The sequence below is a fragment of the Eucyclogobius newberryi genome, unplaced genomic scaffold (assembly GCF_026437365.1).
Source record: "Eucyclogobius newberryi isolate DKJ021-1_F unplaced genomic scaffold, fEucNew1.0.hap1 SCAF_12, whole genome shotgun sequence".
Taxonomy (NCBI): Eukaryota; Metazoa; Chordata; class Actinopteri; order Gobiiformes; family Gobiidae; genus Eucyclogobius; species Eucyclogobius newberryi.
This window is the reverse complement of record NW_027315746.1, coordinates 4451618-4475452: the sequence shown is the minus strand read 5'-3', so window position 1 is coordinate 4475452 and position 23835 is coordinate 4451618. Positions and strand designations below refer to the sequence as shown.

Below are 23835 nucleotides of genomic sequence, written 5' to 3'. Positions count from 1 at the left end.
TCTGCTGTAGCCAAAGAAGATCTAAACAGTGTCCAGTCTCTCCCAGGATCTCTGACCAACACGGTTAAACAGGATCTAATACAGTCTAAGGTGACCCCTGTAATGAGGGCTCTTTGTGTGGACGCTGCTGAGTTATCGGCCACTTTATTAGGTACACCTGTCCAACTGCTCGTTAACGCAAATGTCTCATCAGCCAATCACACGGCAGCAGCTCAATGCATTTAGGCTGTAGACTTGGTCAAGAGGATCTGCTGCAGTTCAAAGCAGCATCAGGACGGGGAAGAAAGGTGATTGAAGTGACTTTGAAGGTGGCGTGGTTGTTGGTGCCAGACGGGCTGGTCTGAGTATTTCACAAACTGTTGATCTACTGGGATTTTCACACATCTCTAGGGTTCACAGAGAATGGTCGGAAAAAGAGACAATATCCAGTGATTATTATGAAACCCTCTTTTATTATAAATCACATCATCAGCAAAATGTCAACCATCATCAGTCAATTCATCCTGAAAATCAAAGAAATATTAAATACATTTATTAAACATGAAGCAAAACATTTCATCACAAATGTTCAGGGAGTAAATACCATTTTGTCCTGGGACTTTTGAAAACATAAAACTATAATAATAATAATAATGATAAAATGTTTGAGAATGAGTGACAGTTTCTGACTCCATGAGAGTTTAGTCAGATTTGACAAATTCCTTTTTGAAGCGTTCCAATGTAAAACAGAAATAATTGTTTGATTCGTCGAACACTAAAATAATCTCGACAAAATAATATGAATAATAAAATGCTCATTGAAGTTAAATGTTTTTTCTAAATGTGTTTGGGGTGAGACCAGACTAACAGGACCTGAAGTGTCAGTCCTCCAGGGGGCGCTGTGTGCTCAGCTTCACCAGAGACACTGAACTGTTTGACCTCCTCAGTCTAAACCCAGGAAACAGAGGCTCAGTGAAGGAGGAGCTGAAGGTGTGGAGGTGGGACAGTTCTCCACCAGAGAGGACCTTATAGAAGGACAGAGCTCCAGCCTCAGAGTCCAGCAACACGCCCACTCTGGAGGTGTTTGGAGGAAACTGAGATGACAGCTTATATCTTCTCAAACTTGACATAAACTCAGGTCTTTCTTTCTCATTGTGCATGAAATAATATTTTCCTCCCCAGAACCTCAGACTCCAGGACTGATCATTGAATCCAAACACACACTTCTCACTCTTTCCTCTCCGTCTGATTCCTCTGTAACTCACTGCTACATCAACGTTCCCCCTGCACTGCACCTCCCAGTAACAGCGCCCCCTCAGGCCGGAGGAGGCCAGGACCTGAGGACAGTCTGTGAACCTGTCCTCATGATCTGGAACTTGTTCTGACTCAAAGAGTCTCACAGTCCGTTTGTCCTCAGACAGATGGAGTCTTCTGTGTGCCGTGTTTGGATCCAGAGTGAGCTCACAGTGATCTGAAACACAAAGACACATTTAAAATGTGATGATTTAAACAGGTTAGTGAGAGTAAATATGAAGTGTGAAAGTGCTGTTTCTTCTCAAAGGTAAATCAATGATAATGAGGTGGTTGGAGGCTCAGCTCATGTGTGATCAGCTTCAACATGTTTAGTTTGGCTCAAAACCTCATCAGTGTTTTGAACTGGGACGTTCAGTTTGTGCGGCTCCAGATCCAATACTGATCTTTAATGTTTGTTCTTTACGATACTGATCCGATACCGATCCAATACCGATCTGATCTTCTTATATTTCATGTTTTGACCCTTAGTTTAGTCTGATCTTGAGCCTTTATAAAACATGAAGAACACAAAGCTGAATTTGGCTCCAGTTTAATTCCATGACGACAGTTTCAATATGAATATTGCAGAATAGTGTTTTAAAGTGGTCCACAGCTTCAGAGCATCACACTCACTGTGACAGACACATTGATGGATTGATGCAGGTCAAATGAGATGTGCATTTATATATTTGTGAATAAATCATTGGTGGACGACCTAAACTGTGCTTTCTTCACCTGTGAATGTGGATGTTTTTCAGACGTTCCACATTCTGCTTTGGAGCCTCTCAAAATCCACATTTATTCAAAGACAGATTTGTTCTCATCAATTCTCATTTATAAACATGAACGTTGAAATGACATGATTGACAGTTTCTTTAAAAGTGGGCGTAGTGTTCAGGGGCTATCAGTCTTATTCAAAAGTGACTCGTACTTATTTATTTCTTCTTTATTTTCAGCTTTAATTGGCCTAAAAACACAATAAACAGTAATAAACGTGTAGTGTTGAAGAGAAAAAGAGCATAGATCATGTGACGTCTGCAGAGCTGAGCCGATGGTGCCCAGGCACGTTGTACTCACAGCTCCTCAGTGTTTCTGCTGCTCTGGACTTCAGCCTTAACATGAGCAGTGACCGCTGCGTGTGGACCATGTGAGGACCATATGCACTTGTATGGAGCCCATCTAGTCACAGGTTCTGATCCCATACTCAAACATACATGTGTCTGTGTGACGGGGGAAAGGGTGGAGTCTGTGGGAGCTGTGGTGGAGGAGGACCAGGGCATCAGGAGTAACTCAACAATGTGGGCTCAGGAGTAACCGCAGCAACAGCCTCCTCTCACTGCCACCAAGAACACGACCTTTTAAGACATCGTTTGTCCCGTCTGCCGTGTCCAGGGCCCAAGGCTTCAGGGGCTTTTTCATCTTATATATGTTGTTTTATCATTGTTCATCGTTTGATGTTGCACCGAATCACCAAAGCAAGTTCCTATTTTGTGAATTATGTTCATTGACAATAAACCTTTTCTGATTCTAATTCTGATTCTGACTTCTTCTTTTGCATTTACCCCTTGACTACAGATGCCACAAACTGCAGCACAAACAGACGGGCAAAGTGTGAGCGGCGGCCGAGGCGTCGGAGCAGGACAATATGTTTCCAAGTCCAATTCATGACGACAGACGAGTACGAGAGCGAAAGCTCAGGATAAAGAAGACGCCATCATAAATCTGTCTTATAATAATAAGGTATTATCATATTTACCTGTAAGATTAGGAGAATAAAGATGAATGTAAAGATCGCCCTAGTTCAAATGTAAAGTTGGACAGTTCCTCCAGTGAAACAGTTTCAGTCTGATGTTTGTGGAAGTTGCTGCTTGTCAAACCTCTAAATGTGTCGATAAGTTCAAATAAAAACATCAGATCTACAGCTGTGAGTCTTCTACATGTGAAGTTGTACCAAATAAAATACTACTCACATTTTCTAGGACCTGGAACCATCCAGCGCTTTCCAGAAGGATCCAACCTGGAAAACACAAGTCTAGTTTAGACCAGAACCTGGACCAACCCCTGAACCAGGACCCTCACCTTACAGACTGTAGGGGGCAGTGTGGTCTCACCTGACAGACTGTAGGGGGCAGTGTGGTCTCACCTGACAGACTGTAGGGGGCAGTGTGGTCCCACCTGACAGACTGTAGGGGGCAGTGTGGTCTCACCTGACAGACTGTAGGGGGCAGTGTGGTCTCACCTGACACACTGTAGGGGGCAGTGTGGTCTCACCTGACAGACTGCAGGGGGCAGTGTGGTCTCACCTGACAGACTGCAGGGGGCAGTGTGGTCTCACCTGACAGACTGTAGGGGGCAGTGTGGTCTCACCTGACAGACTATAGGGGGCAGTGTGGTCTCACCTGACAGACTGCAGGGGGCAGTGTGGTCTCACCTGACAGACTGTAGGGGGCAGTGTAGTCTCACCTGACAGACTGTAGGGGGCAGTGTGGTCTCACCTGACAGACTGTAGGGGGCAGTGTGGTCTCACCTGACAGACTGCAGGGGGCAGTGTGGTCTCACCATGGATCTATTATAATATCTGGATAGGGTGTGGCTCGCCGCAGCATGTCGCAGACTCCCCCAGTGGCCACTCCATTGGTACTGCAGCCAAAGAAATCGTGCGTCCAGAAAGCTTTTTTTCCCTAGAGCGCAATGTAACTAAAAACTGCTCGTGTTCGGCTGAAAGAGCACCTAGAGCTTTCAGAAAAGTCGGATATAGCGGCAATTCTTAACTATTTATGGCTCATAGACTTTTTCTACTTTTAAGATTCTTCAGTTGTCTTTAAAACACATTTTAAGATGTTAATTTCAGCTACGCTCTAGCGCGCCGCTCTAGCCCAGCTCATGACCGTCTAGACCAATCAGAGCGCGTGTAGGTGAAGAGAACGGGCCGAGATGCCGTGGGGAGCCCAAATGCCACGAATGAGCTACAGGCGTAAAACTATGAATCTATGAGTTTAATAACTGACCTAATGACCACTCTACGACTCAGAAGCGATGTCTTGAAATGTTTCTGCCTGAAAAACTAAATCACGTAATAAATGCTCTGGAAATGGAATGTTTTGCCAAGTATAAACTAATGGATGTTACGTTTCGTGTCCATCAGTGTCGTTATCTGTATTACACAGACAAGAAACCTAAATACGGACTTAATCATGACTTAAGCATGTTTTGCATGTAGATAAACATGTCATCTGAATACATTTGACATGTAGAATTATATGATTAAAAATCCGTAATTTAAGAAATCAATGTTAGATCAAACAGTCCATGTACTTAATAAGGACCAGAATTATTTCCATTGACAGTGAAAAAGTTTCTTAAAACCAGTTGTTTAATATTTGGCTTTATCTCACACTGTGCTCTGCGCTGCTCTAGTAACTCTCTCTGATTGGTCAGTACAATCACATGGTATGCAAACCGGACGCAGACCTACGTCACTTCTGGGCTGCAGTGTCTGAAGAGCTAAAGGCTAACTGGCGACATGCGCTACTGAGCAGCTCTCATTGACTTGAATGGGCGGCCATCTTGGCTGCTGGGGCCTTGGGTCTCACCTGACAGACTGTAGGGGGCAGTGTGGTCTCACCTGACGGACGGCAGGGGGCAGTGGTCTCACCTGACAGACTGTAGGGGGCAGTGTGGTCTCACCTGACAGACTGTAGGGGGCAGTGTGGTCTCACCTGACGGACGGCAGGGGGCAGTGGTCTCACCTGACAGACTGTAGGGGGCAGTGTGGTCTCACCCGACAGACTGCAGGGGGCAGTGTGGTCTCACCTGACAGACTGCAGGGGGCAGTGTGGTCTCACCTGACAGCCTGCAGGGGGCAGTGTGGTCTCACCTGACTGACTGCAGGGGGCAGTGTGGTCTCACCTGACAGACTGCAGGGGGCAGTGTGGATCGTCCCGTAGCGCGGTCAGTCTCTCTGCTGAGGGTCCTGGATGGTTGTAGCTCAGGTCTAACTCTCTTAGATGGCAGTGGGTGGAGCTTAGAGCTGAGGCCAGATCAGCCCCGCCCCTTTCTGAGACCAGACATCCAGACAGCCTAAAGATAAGATAAGATATTCCTTTATTGTCCCACATGGGGAAATTTCATTGGTGCAACGCAGGTAGATACAGAGGTAGATACAGAAGAACAGATCACTTATAGGAAGTCTGAAAAACACTTTCAGTAGAAGATCTCCTATAAATAAATAAAAACTCCCATAGACAAATAAATAAATAAATACATAAATACCATTGCATGTGATCACGACAGTAATTGCACATGAATATGTGTCACGACAGCACATAGATTGCACATGAATTCCAACAGCAATTGCACATATGACAGAATTGCACATCAGTATTAGGTTAGGTCAGTATTGTGAGTGTTCAGGACTAACAGTTTTTGTTATAAAGTCTGACTAACAGTCAGACTTTATAACTGTTAGTTATAAAGTCAGACTTTATAACTGTTAGTCAGACTGTTATAAAGTCTGACTAACAGTTTTTGTTATAAAGTCTGACAGCAGCAGGAAGGAAAGACCTACGGAACCTTTCCTTCGCACATCGAGGGTGGATCAGTCTCTCACTGAAGCTGCTCTTCAGAGCGGAGAGAGTGTCCTGCAGGGGGTGACACTCATGGTCCAGCATAGATGTGAATCTAGCCAGGACCCTCCTGTCCCCCACCTCCTGCACCGAGTCCAGAGCACAGCCCAGGACGGAGCTGGACTTCTTGATGACTCTGTCCAGCTTCCTCCTCTCCCTCTCTGTGATGCTGCTGCTCCAGCAGGCCACACCGTACAGGAGGGCTGATGCCACCACAGAGTCATAGAAGGTCTTCAGGAGTGGCCCTGTCACTCCAAAAGACCTGAGTCTCCTCAGGAGGTAGAGCCGACTCTGGCTCTTCCTATACAGTGCGTCTGTGTTATGAGTCCAGTCCAGTTTGTGGTTCAGATGAACACCCAGGTACTTGTATGAGTCCACTCTCTCAATGTCCCGTCCCTGGATGTTCACTGGTGAGGGGGCAGTGGGGTGGCGTCTGCGGAAATCCACCACCATCTCCTTGGTCTTCCCCGCGTTGATGAGGAGGTGGTTCCGCTGACACCAGTCCACAAAGTCCTGCGCCAGTCCTCTGTACTCCGCGTCATCGTCGTCCGTGATGAGTCCGATGATGGCAGAGTCGTCAGAGAACTTCTGCAGGACACAGCTGTCCGTGTCATGTCTGAAGTCTGCAGTGTAAAGGGTGAAGAGAAAGGGCGCGAGGACAGTGCCCTGGGGCGCCCCCACACTGCAGGTCCGAGTGTCAGACACACAGTTCCGGGCTCTCACAAACTGGGGTCGGTCTGTGAGGTAGTCCAGGATCCACTCTGCCAGGTCATACTCCACACCAGCCGTCTCCAGCTTGTCCCTCAGGAGCAGCGGCTGGATGGTGTTGAAGGCACTGGAGAGATCGAAGAACAGGATCCTCACAGAGCTGCCAGGCTTTTCCAGGTGAGAGAGAGAGCGGTGCAGCAGGGAGATGACGGCGTCCTCCACTCCGATGCCAGACCGATATGCAAACTGCAGCGGGTCCATGGCTGAGCTCACGGTGGAGCGGAGGTGGTCCAGGACTAGCCGCTCCAGTGTCTTCATCAGGTGGGACGTGAGAGCCACTGGCCTGAAGCTGTTGAGGTCTTTGGGGCGCGGTGTCTTAGGCACAGGTACCAGACAGGAGGTCTTCCAGACCTGTGGTACCACCCTCAGCTTCAGGCTCATGTTGAAGACATGCTCCATAACTCCACACAGTTCATCTGCGCAGGACTTAAGGAGCCTGGGGCTGATGCCATCAGGTCCTGCTGCCTTCCTCACTTTAATCCTCTTCAGCTCACTCCTCACCTGTGCTGCTGTGACAGTCAGTGGTTGGCAGGGGGACCGTGTGCTGGGGGGATGGGTGAGTCCAGGCGAAGTGGGGAGCTGATGGTCCGGGGCAGATAAGCGAAGAGGAACAGATGCAGGGCATTGTCCAGCTGTGGAAGAGGGAGCATGCAGCTGTGCAGGGGGAGGGGCGGGTGACCGATCAAACCTCAAGAAGTGAGCATTTAAATCATTCACCCACTGTAGATCCCCCTCTGTCTGGGCAGGGGGGATTTTGAAGCCCGAGATGGTTTTCAAGCTCCTCCACACTCCCTGAATGTTCTTTTGCTGCAGCTGCTCCTCCATCCTCCTCTTGTAGCCGGCCTCAGCCTGCCTGATCTTACTCCTCAGCTCCTTCTGCACAGTCCTCAGCTCCTCCTTGTTCCCTGACCTGAAGGCTCTCTTCTTCTCCTTCAGCAGAGCCTTCAGTTCACGGTTAATCCATGGCTTGTTGTTTGGAAAACACCGCACCGTCCGGGAGGGAACAATGTTCTCAAAACAGAAGTTGATGTAGTCCGTGATGCACTCTGTGATGGTGTTGATATCCTCCCCATGTGGGTCATAAAGCTCAGTCCAGACAGTGGTGCTGAAGCAGTCCCTCAGAGCCTCCTCGCTCTCAGCAGACCACATCCTCACCTCACGGGACACCACAGGCTGCTTGCGCACGATGGGTTCATACACAGGCCTCAGATGTACAAGGTTGTGGTCCGAGCTGCCCAGGGGAGGGAGGGGGGAAGAGGAATAAGCCTCCTTGGTGTTGGCAAAAAACAAGTCCAATGTTCTATTGTTTCTGGTGGGGCAGGTAACATACTGGGTGTATGTTGGTAGGACAGAAGAGGGAGAAGCGTGGTTAAAGTCACCAGAGATGAGGAAGAGAGCCTGTGGATGCTGTGTTTGCAGCCTACAAGTGCAGGAGAGCAGTGCTTCACAAGCATTTTCAGCATTGGCAGACGGGGCCACATAGACTGCGATCAAAATCACATGTGAGAACTCCCGGGGCAGATAGTATGGCCTCATGCCAATAGCCAATAGTTCAATATCCTTGTTACATAGCTGCTCCTTCACTGTGCAGTGTTCGGGTTTGGACCAGCTCGTGTTCACATACACCGCCAAACCGCCTCCTCTTTTCTTCAAGCATTCTCTCGTTCTGTCCGCCCGCAGCAGATGAAAATTGTCCAAACCTACAATAGAGTCTGGCATTTCTGCTGTTAACCACGTCTCTGTGAAAATCAAGACGCTGCTGTCCCTATAAATCCTCTGGGACCGCATGAGGCTCGCTATTTCCGTCATTTTATTTTGAAGGGACCTCACGTTACCCATGACTACGGCGGGAACCGACTTCCTGTTTGTCCCTCTCTTCTCTCGGAGTTTACGTCCAGCCCGTCTGCCTCGTTGTGTTTTCCTTAGGATGTCCGCCGGGATAACGTGACCTCTCCGCAGTTTCATGAGTTCCTCCTTTGTGTAAACGCGGTACGGCGCCGGGCGGGGGGCGGGGCCGGAGCCGGGGGACTCAGAGCCAAGACACATCGCAACGACACGACGAAAACACTCAATCCAGCCGAATAAAGTCAAAACAAGTTAATTTGAAGCGATTCCAGTGCGTGTCCGTGAAGTTCGTGAAGTTCCTCTTTCATATAAACGTGTATATAAACGTGTACCGACGACACGCCGTACTTTAGCGCGGCCGGAGGGCGCGGGGGGGCTGGTGGGCTCGCTCGGAGCTAGCTCACGTCACAACAACACAACGAACGCAACGAAAAACGCTCAAATCCAGCCGAAAAAAGTCAAAAACAGTTGAATTAAAAAACTATTCCAGCGCGTGTCCCTATCCTACAGTAAAATAGAAAAAATATACTAATTAAATTTACAAAATATAGGAGATAAAGCACAATAAGTGTGAGAAAGAAGAGAGAGCGTTTACACCGGGCTGCCAGCTGTACCAGCGCCTTATGACACACTGCATTACACTCATGTGGACACAAGGGGCAGAGCGCATGATGGGAGTGTCTCACCTGAGAGTCTCCAGTCTGCAGGGGGCGCTCTTCAGTCCATCACACAGCAGCTCCACTCCTGAGTCCTGGAGGTCATTTTGACTCAGGTCGAGGTGTGTGAGACTGGAGGAGCTGAGGACTGAGGCCAGAGGACCACAGATGCTGTTTGTCAGGTTACAGCCGGACAGACTGAGGACAGAGAGGGATATTAGAGCGCACTCACACCTGATCGTGAACAAAGTGTCAACTATGAGGTCCGTTTGGGCGATGTCAGTCTGATCTGTGCTTCTGTGACGCCGCTGGAGGAAGTGGACCAAAGCACATGAGAGTCTTATGTACGTCTGTGTGTAGTTGAACTTTAGGATTATATGGCTTCGAGGACATGTTTATGTACCAGTGTTTTCACATTATAGCTGCTCTTGTTGGACACATCACCCTGGAATGTTCTGCTATTTGGATTTAGGGTACACTTTGAGTTGAGAGTGCGAACCACTCTTCCACAGTGTAGTTTGTACTCACATGGCTTTGGTGGCGGCCTTGACGACCGGCAGCAGATTCAGTAGAGTCTTCTCTGAGGGACAGTATTTCCTCAGGTCAAACTCCTCCAGGTCTGAGTCTGTAGACAGTAAGAGAAAGGCCAAAGCTGACCACTGAGCAGGAGACAGTTTAACAGCCTTCAGGCGTCCTTCTCTCAGGGTGTTTTGGATGTCCTGCACCAGACTGTGGTCGCTCAGCTCGTTCAGACAGTGGAACAGGTTCAGGCTTCTCTCTGTAGACAGACCCTCATCATTGAGCTTCTGTTTGAGGTATTTTACTGTCTCTTGATTGGTCTGAGAGCCACTTCCTGTGTGGGTCAGCAAACCCTGCAGCAGGCTCTGATTGGTCGGCAGAGACAGGCCCAGGAGGAAGCGCAGGAACAGGTCCAGGTGTCCGTTTGGACTCTGTAAGGCTTGGTCCACGGCAGAGCTGTAGAAGGCTTTTTCAGAGGAGTTTGATGGTGACAGCAGATTCTCTCCAGAGCTGAAGAAGGTCTGATGGACGTAAAGAGCAGCCAGAAACTCCTGCACACTCAGATGGATGAAGCAGTAGACCTTGTCCTGGTACAGGCCTGGCTCCTCTCTAAATACCTGTGTGAACACTCCAGAGTACACTGAGGCCGCTGCAGCGTCCAGCCCACACTCGCTCAGGTCTCTCTCGTAGAAGATCAGGTTTCCTTTCTGCAGCTGCTCAAAGGCCACTTTTCCCAGAGACTTCACCATCTCCCTGGTCTCTGGAGTCCAGTGAAGGTCTGTCCCTGATCCTTGGTGATACTTGATGTTCTTTACTTTGGCCTGCACCACCAGGAAGTGGACGTACATCTGTGTGAGAGTCCGTGGCAGCTCTGGTTCCTCTGTTTGTTCCAGAAGCTTCTGTATAACTGTGGAGAGGATCCAGCAGAAGACCGGGATGTGACACATGATGTGGAGGCTGCGGAAGCTCTTGATGTGGGAGAGAACAAGTTTGACCTGCCGCTCGTCTCTGAACCTCTTCCTGAAGTATTTCTCCTTCTGCGGGTCGGCGAACCCTCGCACCTCTGTCACCATGGAGATGCACTCAGCAGGGATCTGATTGGCCGCTGCGGGGCGCGTGGTTATCCAGAGAAGAGCGGAGGGAAGCAGGCTCCCCCTGATGAGGTTTACCAGCAGCACGTCCACTGAGACGGACTGTGTGGGGTCACTCAGGACCCGGGTTTGGCTGAAGTCCAGAGGAAGTCTGCACTCGTCTAGACCGTCAAAGATGAAGAGCACCTGGAGCTGTTGGAAGCTGCAGAGAGCGTTGGATGGACTGAAGAAGTGGTGCAGCAGCTCCACCAGGCTGAACTGTGTGTCTCTGAGCACATTGAGCTCTCTGAAAGTGAACGGGAACAGTAGCTGGAGCTCCTGGTTGGTCCTACCTTCAGCCCAGTCCAGACTGAACTTCTGAGTCAGCACTGTTTTCCCCACGCCGGCCACGCCCTTCGTCAGCACGACTCTGATTGCTCCCTTTGTCTGTGCTCTCATTGGTTCTTCTCTGATTGGGAGTTTAAACATGTCTTCACACTTGATGGCGGTCTCTGCAGAGGCCGGTTTCCTGGTCTCGATGTGTCTGACCTCATGTTGCTCTGTGGCCTCTCCCTCTGTGATGTACAGCTCTGTGAAGATCTGCTTCAGTTCAGAGGAGTTTCCTTCTTTAGCGATGCCCTCACACACACGGCTGAACTTCTGTACCAGACAAGTCTTCACTTCTCCCTGAACCTTAGAACACAGACCTGTAAAAAGAGAAATCTGCATCAGACGTGTAACTGGACACACTGGGTTCAGTTAGAGCAGAGAGAGCTCTGGAGATTTTCTGAAATTAAACCCACTCTTACGGCCCCCGTCCTCCCTGTTGTGTGTTTGACTGTAAATGTTCCCTTCCCAACACGGCTGTAACAAGGGACAAGTTGGTTTCCTTTTTCTACTTCCTGTTTCCTCTGGTTGATGGGCCAATCCACAGTCTTCACCTGCAGCGACTCCCAGTATTTAAAGACACGTGTTGCAGCTGCACAAGGCCATTTGTCTTCTCGTTCATCAGGGCTGTGGTGGTAGTGCCTGACTTTGTGTTTTGAGACATTTGTAGTTTGTTTGTTTGTTATGTGTCTCCTTTTAAGTTGTCACTTTGATTCTGTTCATGGGCCTTTGTTTTGTTTGTCCTGTGACTCGTACCTTTTAGAGACACTTAACTTATTTTCTTAGTCATGTTTGTGTTTGTTCATTTACCTTTGTGTTCCTTTTTATTGAACAAACTTTATTTTCACCATTGAACATCTTGGTTTTGTTACTTCTTTTACCCTCGCAGTTATAACTCGCACACTTTGAAACAGCAGAAACATTTGAATCCAGATAAGAGAGCTCTGGTCAAGTCCTTTTCAGCCAATAGCAGCTGTAGCTAATCACCTGACATTTAATGCTGATATGCAAGTATAATTTAGGTAATAAAATAGACTTACAATAGACTAGTTCAGTCAGTAAAAAGCAATGTTCTCGCTGGGCTGAGGTTGAAGGATGTCGGTGGGACAAACCGTACTAGCGCCGTAGGCAGCGCGAGCAAAAAGTCCTACGGCGCTTGTGATCTTAATATCCTATTAAGATCACCCTTTTCATACCTGAATATTAGCTATAGGACCTCGGTCAATTGAAATTTACGTTCGTGAATTGTCACTATCCCGTTTTTGTGTGTCTGTGTGTGAGAAAACAGGTCCATCACTTTCACCCACGACTGCCACAGACGCTCTCGCAGAACAGGAGCCAAATAAACATTTGGGACCAGAATGGAAGTCGTCTGTTATCGAGTGTACCTTTCTTAACTATATGATCGCGTTATATAAAAAACTCGCAGTATCTTTTTGGCATGGCGCCCCGCCATGATAAAACCCCTCAGCGAGAACACTGAAAAAGGTGTGTAGATTTGTGCTTCAGCATCAAATCTTCTTCCTTGTGCCTATGTAACATAGTTGATATGAGCGCGTTAAATCCCAGCATATTAAGGCGCACTGCCATCTTCTGGTACCTGTTTGTACCTACACTTGTACCTGTACTGATATCGCGAGAACTCTCTAGAGCTCTCCTCACTGTAATGGAGGACTCAAGACGAGATAACATGTCCATGAATTGGAGTGGATAAAATGTGTAATTCATTCATGTGTAGTCATTGTGCAGCTAAACTAGTAATTGTATGAGTGTTGTATTTATCTTATTTTTACCGTCTTCTGCTGACGTAAACTCGCAGTATATATGATTTGACCGTGTTTTTCTAACGAGCTAGTTAGCGGCTAACAAACCGCTGTCTCCGCAGATGACAGAGAACATGGTGAATGTCCACTGAAAAGCCAATTCACTCTTGTTTTATCTTGTGCAGATAATAAACTGCTGTCAGACCAAACCAGCCGCCTCCGTGAATCATTGAAAAAAACGAGAAGGCAAAATACACCGGTCACACCTGTACCTAAAAACCTGGAGCATCTGAACTGAATGATTTTCACCCAGTAACACTTACCTTCATTTGATGTAAGAGTGTGGAGCAAACTGTGAGTAAAAACATCATGTCGTCTATATCCAACTGTTTGGACATCTAACAGTTTGCATATGAAAGTCAGAAGTACAGAAGATGCAGCCATCACTCTATATAAGACCTTAGCAAAGCACCTTCAGGCCCCTGACCATTATGCTAGAATCCTCTTTGTGGACTTTACATCAGCTTTCAGTTCTATGCGTGTACATATTTGACTGAACAGGCTCATGGACCTCGGTGTTAATGGAGGCATTATCAAATGGGTCAGAGACTTTATGTCCAATCGTTCCAAAGAGATATTTATCCTACTCTGGGTAGGCCCTGCCCACTGGGCGGGACCTCCTAATGAAAAGGTGTTATTGGTTTCAACAGAAACTAAACCTCTTTGTTTTCTATCAAACTAGCCTCTTTGTTTACAATCAGTCCTTTAATGGACTATCAGTAGTGATGCAGACCTAAACCCACGTTCAGGTTCAAGTCCGGATTCAAATCCAGAGGTTTAGGTTCAGGTCTGGACCTAATGAGTCCGGCTGAACTCATGCCATATTTGCATAATGTTATAACAGCATAACACAAGCTACTTGGCTTAATTAAGTTGAAAACACTTGAACAAGGACGACTATCAAACACAAGGCTTAACTGCACTGAAATAAACTCAATTTATCTGGTTTATTCACTGTTTATTAACAGAAGTTACAACTTCAAATCACAAGCTGCTAACTAACACACATTCATGTGTTTTACAAGAGGAACAACGTCCGAACAAGAGCATGTTGAGTATTGGTATTAGGGCAGCTGTTTCAGCTGATACTGTGTTTGTACTAAGTGTATCACTGGTTTGACTGGGCTGTTCCCACACCTGAAGTTTAATGCTTTAGATACATTTCCACTCTTTAATTTTGCAGATCCATTGGCATCAAAGTCATGTAAAAACCTTCAAAAACTAGCATAACAGTCGACTAGAACCACTATAAATCAATCAACTGAGCAGTATCAAAAATAGAATATGAAAATATTTTACACTACACACAATACATCATATTAACAGCATTAAACACAAGACCATATTTAACAACTGTAGAATACAAATACTATTACAAAATATAAGCTCCAATTAATTAATCCAGCAATTAAACAATATTACTTAGTATTTACTTATATATAATATAATATATGTATCTGGCACATTAACCCACCTAAATAAATGCTGCATCACACCACAACATAATAGTTATTTTATTCATATTGTAGCGCGGTCTCTGGGGCGGAGCTAAGAGCGGCTCAGGAGACGGGGTGGTTTTTGATGTTCCTGTTCCATCACCATGGTTACGGCCAACAGTAACCAACTCTGTTCAAGAAATAAAGTGACAACTGTTGAGCACTAAAACAGCATTACTGACCTGAGCGAGAAGTTACAATATTTACACCCAAACCAAAGCACAACCCGCTCCTTTAACGTCTTAAACTAACTCACGGAGCGGCACAAGCGGCGACGCACGCGGCGGCTTCAAACGATTCAATTAAGCCAGCGATCTTCCTGAATGTTCGGTCTCTCGCGTCTTTAAACTCATTGCGCCGGCTTCAACTTCTGCCGCACGGAAAACGCGTGCGTCGCTGATGCTCCGGGTCATTGACAGCGATGTCAGTGTTTACGTTCGATCTATGGAAGGTTTCAGATGGTTTAGATTCTAGAACGTAAAGGATATAGAATGTGAGTGGTAGATTTTTAATGAGTCCAGAACCGAATCACCGGGGTTTCGGTTTTTTTGGACCTGAACCGAAACGTTTTTACAAGTCCGGATCCGGTCCGTCGTAGCGGTACACATGCCTAGTTTCAGCCTCCTATTGTCCCTGGCTCACTCTCTTTCTCTTCCCTGAGGACCTGATTAGCATCAGAATGCTCTGGGCGTCGACCTCTCCAGGGATTCAAGATTCCAATACAAACAACAGGAAAGTTGAATCTTAAAACTTGTTCCTATTTAATGATGGTGTTTTTTTTAAAACAAAAATAGCCTCTTTAATTCAAACCATCTTTTCTCCTGCTCAGAATCTTCTCCTCACTGTCTTTGATAAAGTGGTTTGTGGCTTTAAGATGAAGATGCACGGCGCTCTGTGGTCCTGAACTCCAGTGTCTTCTGTGCTGATAAAGCCTCTTGTGAAGTGGCTGTTTAGTCTCTTCTATGTCACGCTCTTTACAGTTTTCTTTACTGCATTGGACAGAATATTCTATCCAATGCAGTGCACAGAAGACAGGCCAAACGTCTCGTTTTTCCAGATGATTACAATTGAATCTTTTTCTACAATGGAACACTCCAGGACGAATGAGGAATAACACCAACAACAAGTTATTACTTGTGGTGAGTTCCTTTATGTAACAACTCATAATTTATACGTTGCATTTAGGGATGCAGACCTAAACCCACGTTCAGGTTCAAGTCCGGATTCAAATCCAGAGCTTTAGGTTTAGGTCCGGACTCATTAGGTCCGGACCTAAACCATCCCATATTTGCATAATGTTATAACAGCATAACACAAGCTACTTGGCTTAATTATGTTGAAGACACTTGAACAAGGACGACTATCAAACACAAGGCTTAACTGCAGATTGAAATAAACTCAACTTGTCTGGTTTATTCACTGTTTTTAACAGAAGTTACAACTTACAAATCACAAGCTACTAGCTACGAGCTAGCTGCTAAACTATAGCTTAACTAACAGTTAACACACATTCATGTGTTTTACTTGAGGAACAAGAGCATGTTGAGTATTGTTGACAGGGTCAGTCGGGGTCAAGGGTCAAAGCAGCTGTTTCATCTGATACAATGTTTTGCCTTTAGACACATTTCCATCTTTAATGTTACAGATCCATTGGCATCAAAAGTCAGGTAAAAACCTTTAAACAGACAAAACACCAGTGTAAATAATTAAATAACAGTGTAAAATAACAGAGTTATAAAAACTAGTATAAAAGTCAACTTGAATCACTATAAAGCATCAACTTAGCAGTATCAAAAGTAGAATATGAAAATATTTTACACAACACATCAAAATAATACATCATATTAGCAGCATTAAACACCAGACCAGATTTAACAACTGTAGAATACAAATACAAAATATAAACTCCAATTAATGAATGCAGCAATTAAGCAATATTACTTTGACTTTCCTTTGTATTTACTTAATGCCAAATACATCTCACCACAACATAACACTTAAGTTATTTCATTCATATTTACACAAAGACCAAAGCACAACCCAGACAAGACCAAGCTGACCCCGCCCCTTTAACCATCACAACATGGCACGCGGCGACCACAGCTTAAACAGTTCAGATAAAGCCAGCGATCTCACCGGCTTCACTTCAATGTTCACATGTGGACACACGGTTCTGCAGCTCGACACGTACCAGGCGCTCCCGTCTCTCGCATCTTTAAACTTATTTCACCGGCTTTAACTTCTGCCCGGAAGACGCGTGCGTCACTAATTAGGGTCCGTGTGCGCTATTGACGGCGGCGCATGGCAGTGTTTACGTCCAGCGCAAATTTCGCGATCAATGGAAGGTTTAAGATGGTTTAGATTCTAGAACAAAAAGGATATAGTATGTGAGTGCTATATTTTTTTATGAGTCCAGAACCGGTCCGTTGTAGCGGTACACATCCCTAGATACATTATGAAATGTTGAGTGTGACATGTAGATCGTGTATATTTCTAATTGTTTTGATGAAACCAAAGGTAAATAGTTTTCATATTCGTATTACAACAGAAGAATGGTGCATTTGGAGCTCCGCCCCTCTGGTCACCTGACTGTCCAACACACAGAGGGTCCTGATGCCTCTGGTGGACTGTTCGGCTGCTCCGCCGTGACAAAACCTAATATCTAAAGCTAGTTTGTCTCACGACACGTGCTGCTTTCAGGTGAGTAAAGTCCCCGCTCTGAGGGATTATAGACACTTCAAACACCACAGGGACTAGAACAGTGTTTGATTTAGGTTAGCTCCACTTTAAAGGAGCTTTAACTGTGAGGGGCTGCCACACTCTGTTGTAGCTGGACTCAAGACCCTCACACCTTCACAGAGTTCTTAAGCCACGTTTGGACTGGCCCCGGCCCCTCAGACCGGTTTAGAGTTCTTTGGAACGGTTTGCTCCATGCTCAGGGCGCTGAGCAGCAGACGTTACACAAATATAACAAATACAAAATCTAATATAAAACCTGAATTATACCTTTTAAAATAGGTTCAAAGGCTCGAAATAACAAATGAGCTGAAAACCAAGTGCATAAGCCACTCTCAGTACTTGGGTACTCAGCCCCCAAAATGTTTGACTTCAGTGCAAAGCCTCTACGCAGAGTGCCGTGCTGCGACAAACAGAAAACAGCTGTTGCTTTGCCTGCTTTGTGTGGCTAACGTGCTTTGCTAGCTTTGTGTTGCTAACGTGCTTTGCCTGCTTTGTGTTGCTAACGTGCTTTGCTAGCTTTGTGTTGCTAACGTGCTTTGCTAGCTTTGTGTTGCTAAGGCTCCACATATAAGTTAGCATCAGTGTAAACGTGGCTTTACTGTTCTGCAGACGCTGGAGCAGCTGCTCCTGGTCCATCCTCCTCAGGAAGTCCAGGGTGATGTTCAGAACCGCCTCTCTGCTCGACTCCTCCTCCTCACTCCCAGAGCATTCTGGGTAATCTGAGGCCAGGAGCCTGTGGAGCCTCTGCAGCTGCTGTTTGACATAATCCAGGACCTGCTCCTCCAGACGCTGAAACACAGAGAACACAGAGGAGCAGGTCAGGCCCTGGGATCCACTCTGCAGGTGGAATCTCCTCTAAATGTTTCTGACCATGTGACGCTTTTGGTACAAACCTTGAAAACAGAGTCCAGGTCACAGTCTCCTCTGGGGCCCTCTGCGCTCTCCTCTCTGTGGGACAAACAAACCAATGATACAACATTACACTCTGTCCACTGCAGAACATCAGAGCCAACAAACCCCCGACGGGAGCGACAGGAGCGACAGGAGCGACGGGAGCGACAGGAGCGATGGGAACGACGGGAGCGACGGATGTTGAGAAAAACGTCTTTAAAGAAACAGGATTTGGAGAAGGTTCTTCTGGGACTTACTCTGAATCTGGTCCTGGTTCTTTAAACGCTGGAGGTTGACGTCTGGAGCGGTCACTCTTTAAGGACAGGTGGCTCTGTCTGGACCTGGAAACATCAGCTCAGTCACAGAATAAACTGCAGAAGGTTCTAACCATCCAGTCCATACACCAGAGCTTCTCAAACTGTTTCTGCTGCGATCCCTTTAGGGGATTGTTAGTGAGAGCCCGGGACTGTGTGTCTGACACTCGGACCTGCAGTGTGGGGGCGCCCCAGGGCACTGTCCTCGCGCCCTTTCTCTTCACCCTCTACACTGCAGACTTCAGACATGACACGGACAGCTGTGTCCTGCAGAAGTTCTCTGACCACTCTGCCATCATCGGACTCATCACGGACGACGATGATGCGGAGTACAGAGGACTGGAGCAGGACTTTGTGGACTGGTGTCAGCGGAACCACCTCCTCATCAACGCGGGTGTACTTTTATTGCAAATAGGAAAAAAACTACAACTCCCAATACCCCTTCTTGTCACGTGGTTTACGTATGTTGCGCGTCACGCACGCACTGCGTCACTTTAGCCAATCACGCGCTTGCCGGTTCAATATCAGCTTCCTGTGTGCCTCTCCGGGCACGGGGTCGGGAGAGGCGACAGGACGGCTGAACCAGGTACGCTTTGCAACAAACATCCGCTTTTTAATCATCTTAAATGTCGCCGGTTTTAAACTCGTGTATGTTAATAGACGCTTTATCAACCGCCGCTGATGCTGGACTCGTAGCGCGCAGGAAAACGTGGAATTTGGTGAGTCTGTCTGAGTTGTCTGTCTGTGTCTTCTTGGTGTGATGCATATTGCTTTGATTATTGATATATATATATTCATTGCCGTGCCAACAGATTATTTATCTAAACAGGTATTTATTCAAGTGTTTATTTAAATGTATTTGTACAACTGAATGTAATAAGTATTTACTGCATTACTTGTAATTTAAAGAGATGAACCAAAGAACCTAGAAGCTAGCTAAATGTTGGGTATTACACTGATGGACCTGTTTATTGATCGCAGGCCAGGTGTGCCCAGTGGGGTACCAGGTGTGCCCAGTGGGGTACCAGGTGTGCCCAGTGGGGTACCAGAACGAAGGATTAACTTGATGGAGAGCCGAGACCAGCCTGGACCCAGAACCAGAACTGAACACTGAACATTACAAAACTACAAACTTTCCAACATGAGCCACCTGCGGTATGGTAGGGGCTGATTCAGCCGTCCACTCCCACCCGAAAGACACCACACACCTTGCGAACTCTCCCCTCAGTCACAGCGCTATATTTTTGGACAATACAAGAACTCGGTTGCTTCTTTTATGGACATTTGTACTATTTTCATTGAGATGTGCAAGTGTTACTATGAGTGTGTGTGCTTTCTACCTTGGATGTCTTGCACTGAACATGATTGAAACTTGGATTGTTATTGATACCACCAGAAATTGTAATACGCTTCAGTATACCATTGGAAATCTGCAGATTGTATATATTGTAAATATTGGTATGTTGGTCACTGTAAATATATAAGGCACAGCCGCACTTTGATTCGCTGGTTTTTGTATTATTACTTACATGCACCTCCCTGAGTCGAACCTTCTGATCTAGCCCAGTGGCATATTCTCACATATGCTACACGGGGAAGACCAAGGAGATGGTGGTGGACTTCCGCAGAGGCCACCCCACTGCCCCCTCACCAGTGAACATCCAGGGACGGGACATTGAGAGAGTGACTCATACAAGGACCTGGGTGTTCATCTGAACCACAAACTGGACTGGACTCATAACACAGACGCACTGTACAGGAAGAGCCAGAGTCGGCTCTACCTCCTGAGGAGACTCAGGTCTTTTGGAGTGACAGGGCCACTCCTGAAGACCTTCTACGACTCTGTGGTGGCATCAGCTCCTGTAGGTGTGGTCTGCTGGAGCAGCAGCATCACAGAGAGGGAGAGGAAGAAGCTGGACAAAGTCATCAAGACGTCCAGCTCCGTCCTGGGCTGTGCTCTGGACTCGGTGCAGGAGGTGGGGGACAGAAGGGTCCTGGCTAAACTCACATCTATGCTGGACCATGAGCAGGACACTCTGTCCACTCTGGAGAGAAGCTTCAGTGCCTGATCCACCCTCGCTGTGTGAAGGAGACGTGCTAGCCCTGAACACGTGCAATACTGACTTAACCATGTGCAATACCGTCATATTCATGTGCAATTACTGTCACACTCACACGTAATTAATGTCATTCATGTGCATATAACTGATGTAAATAAGAGTGTTTACTTTACCATTATTATTAGTATTATTTGTCTTATGCCAGCTATTTCTATTTGTATTATTATTATATTTTATCTTTATTTTCTTCTCTCCAGTCCCTATTAAGATATGAGAGGAGTTTTGTTAATAAGAGTTTTTGTTTTTGTACATAAGAGTTCTTCTATTAAGAGTGTTTTTTAAACTTCCTATAAGTTATCTGTCCTTTCCCCCTGTATCTACTGCGTTGTAACACCAACATTTCCCCATGTGTGGACAATAAAGTTATATCTTATCTTATCTTGTTCACGCCCCCCACAGCCTCCAGAAATATAAACTCATCAAATAAAACACATGCACTTTTACTATAAATGCCTCAATTAAAGGCGTAATGGACGATTTTTTGGCCCAAATCTGAGTCTCATTTCCTCGTGGCGTGGACGGCCGATTAGTCCTGCCACGTATCAATCATAAAACGCACCTACTGCTCACCTGCAGCCTCTTTCTGGCTCGTCTCCAGGACAGCAGCACGTTTCGCTGTGTCTAAGCGCATGGATCTATCGTAATATAGTTCCCTCCGTGTAGAGGACAACATTAAGACAGAGAAAGACAGTTTGAGCTCAGAAGAGACGGAAATCTACGGAGACGAGAGACGCGATGTGATCCGTCGCGCTAATAAACAAACGCACGTGTTGCAACGAGGCTTTGATGTGCCTCCGCAGGGGATGAGTGCACATGCGAAAAATCCTCCTTTATTCCTTTAACCTTAAATACACAGCAATAATGAGAGTTTGACATAAATTACATTCATTTTTAGTAAAAGTGTCACTCTCTCTTATGGTTATAGGAACTCTGAACTGCACATGAGAAGGTTCTGGGGTCTTACTCTGAATCTGGTCCTGGTTCTTTAAACGCTGGAGGTGGATCTTTAGAGCGGTCACTCTTTAAGGACAGATTCCTGGGTCTGGACCTGTAAAACACAGTCACAGCTGTTGTTAAAGCTGCTGCTGCTTCACTGAACTGTAACTGTCTAAAGTGTGAAGAGTCAGACTCACGGTGGATCAGTGCTGCCCCCTGGAGGCGGCTCCTTCACAGAGTCACTCATCATGGACCTGAGGAAAAGCACAGGAAACAGTGACTGAGACTGAGCTCACTTTACTCACACTAAAGTTTCCTTTATTCATGGGAAACACAGTGGTCACATATAGAAATAAGTCATTTAAATACAACGTAAAGTGCCTTTCATCTGGCTGTTTGTGTCACATTAAATGTACTTTATGAGTCAGAAAGTTTGATGTGATAAAGCTGCTCTCTAGAGTCACAGTGAGTCATTTGTGAATAAATGACTTGTTTGACCTCATCAATAATCATCAAATCTAGAATAAATTGACTCTGATGAGGATCATTCCGTCTCAATGGATTTAAACGCTCTAATATATTTGGAGAGGCTTTTAGAAAAATGATCAAACTGAACAAGAGACGTCCATAAGAATAACCCAGACTGTGGCATTAGTCCAGGATAAAGCTCAGTTTGTCTCTGTTAAACTTCCACGTTACAAAAGCTCTTTAAAACTCTTTAAAACTCTTTAAAACTCTTTAAAACTCTTTAAAGCTCTTTAAAACTCTTTAAAGCTCTTTAAAACTCTTACATTTGTGTTTTAGAACACGAGATCTGTCGAGTGTCAGTTTGTGACTCACATTTCTCTTACTTTCACTTTCCTCCAAAAACACGCACACGACTAAAACCGGATTAAAAGATATAAAAGAGATATAAAAGAGGCTTTGAATTAAAGTCACTCACGTTGTGTCGCTTCTTGGTCTCACTTCTCAGTCTGAGGAGGTTTTTCTGCTTCTTAAAACTCTATAAATGTCTCTAAAGTGTGAAATAAAAGCGGAGCAGAAACTGCGTCAGGTGTTCAAGTTTATGTCGCAGGTAGGTTAGCGGAAGTGGGCGGGGCTTGGGCTTCCACTCGCTTTAGCTCGGAGCGTTTCTACTTTATTATGTGTCCCATACCACACGCAGGGGCCACACACGCAGGGGCCACACGCAGGGGCCACAAAACGCAGGGGCCGCACACGCAGGGGCCACACACAGGGGCCACACCACAGAGGGGCCGTAGGGGCCACACTATAAAACGGCTCCGCTTTCCCTTACCTGACCTCGCCCCTCTCTGACGTCACATCCGCCGTGCAGCGCTCGGCCGCAGTCAGACAAAATGGTTGAAGTTGTGAGAAATAGTGACGCCAAATGAAGCCCCATGAACCATTTGAGGCTTCAGCCAATTGTATCGATACATGAGTCGATGCCTCACAAAGTGTTTCACTTGCTCCACTGCGCCATCTTGTGGTCAAATACATGTAATGCATGTAAGATAGTTCAGTGTCACAAACCAAATAATAACTGATTTTATTGAGAAAATAACATCAATACACAAAAAAATAAAAGATCTACTCAATGATGCATATTTATTCCATAACAACAGCTTGTGTCACATGGTTCAACGATAAGTCCTGATCAGGTCTCGACCTCATGTTCCCCTGGTCCCAGGGCGGATGCAGCTCTGGTCAGACACACAGACTTCTGGAATCTTCAGGTTCATATTAGTATTTATCTATTTCAACTCTCTGATCTTTCTCAGAGCCAGACACTGACACGGATTATGAGACAGTTCATTTGTGCTTGTTCTCCTCCTCCAGACGCTGCTTCAGATCATCCTGATGGAGCTTTAGTTTAAAGTCTGTATCAGAACTTGACTCATTCATCACTGCTGCAAAATGAGTGTCTTATGTCAAAAAGTCTATAATATGAGGGATCATCACACATTGACATAATTGGAGCGTGAGTGAATCAACGCTTTGGGACTCATTCTTTGTTTGTTTTTTTACTCTAATGTGACTCGAAAGCCCAAGTTTTGAACAGGGCTGAATGAGACTTTGAACTCATGTGGAACTGAAGCCACATCATTTTAAACGACTATTGAAGCTCTAAATAAATGATCGAGTTAATCTATTGCCTCTGTCCATCGATTTTACTTTTCTGTGCGACTTATTTTAGCTTTTGTTTCCTCCAAGTGAAATAATGCGGCCGACAACCCATCGTCCAAACATACAAATAATCTGACTGGTTTATTTCTGGTGAGCACTAGTTTAGACCTGGTTTGTTCAACGTTTAGTCCTTGTTTAATTCTGCTTTAGACCTGTTTTGATTCATGGTCAGAGCTGTTTGTACTTG

General features: G+C 46.0%; 2 protein-coding genes across 2 annotated transcripts; both read right to left on the bottom strand.

Moving 5' to 3' along the window:
• Positions 1-451: 451 nt before the first annotated feature.
• Positions 452-2691, bottom strand: LOC140355752 (stonustoxin subunit beta-like). Its single transcript, XM_072440408.1, has 2 exons — positions 2610-2691; positions 452-1450 (listed from the first exon to the last, which is right to left on the bottom strand). The coding sequence occupies exons 1-2, from the start codon at positions 2689-2691 to the stop codon at positions 861-863; spliced, it is 672 nt and encodes a 223-aa protein (XP_072296509.1). The 3' UTR covers positions 452-860.
• Positions 2692-4422: 1731 nt separating this feature from the next.
• Positions 4423-22944, bottom strand: LOC140355750 (protein NLRC3-like). Its single transcript, XM_072440407.1, has 7 exons — positions 22928-22944; positions 21659-21715; positions 18094-18148; positions 17800-17989; positions 9695-11495; positions 9197-9364; positions 4423-4426 (listed from the first exon to the last, which is right to left on the bottom strand). The coding sequence occupies exons 1-7, from the start codon at positions 22942-22944 to the stop codon at positions 4423-4425; spliced, it is 2292 nt and encodes a 763-aa protein (XP_072296508.1).
• Between the last annotated feature and the right edge of the window lie 891 nt (positions 22945-23835).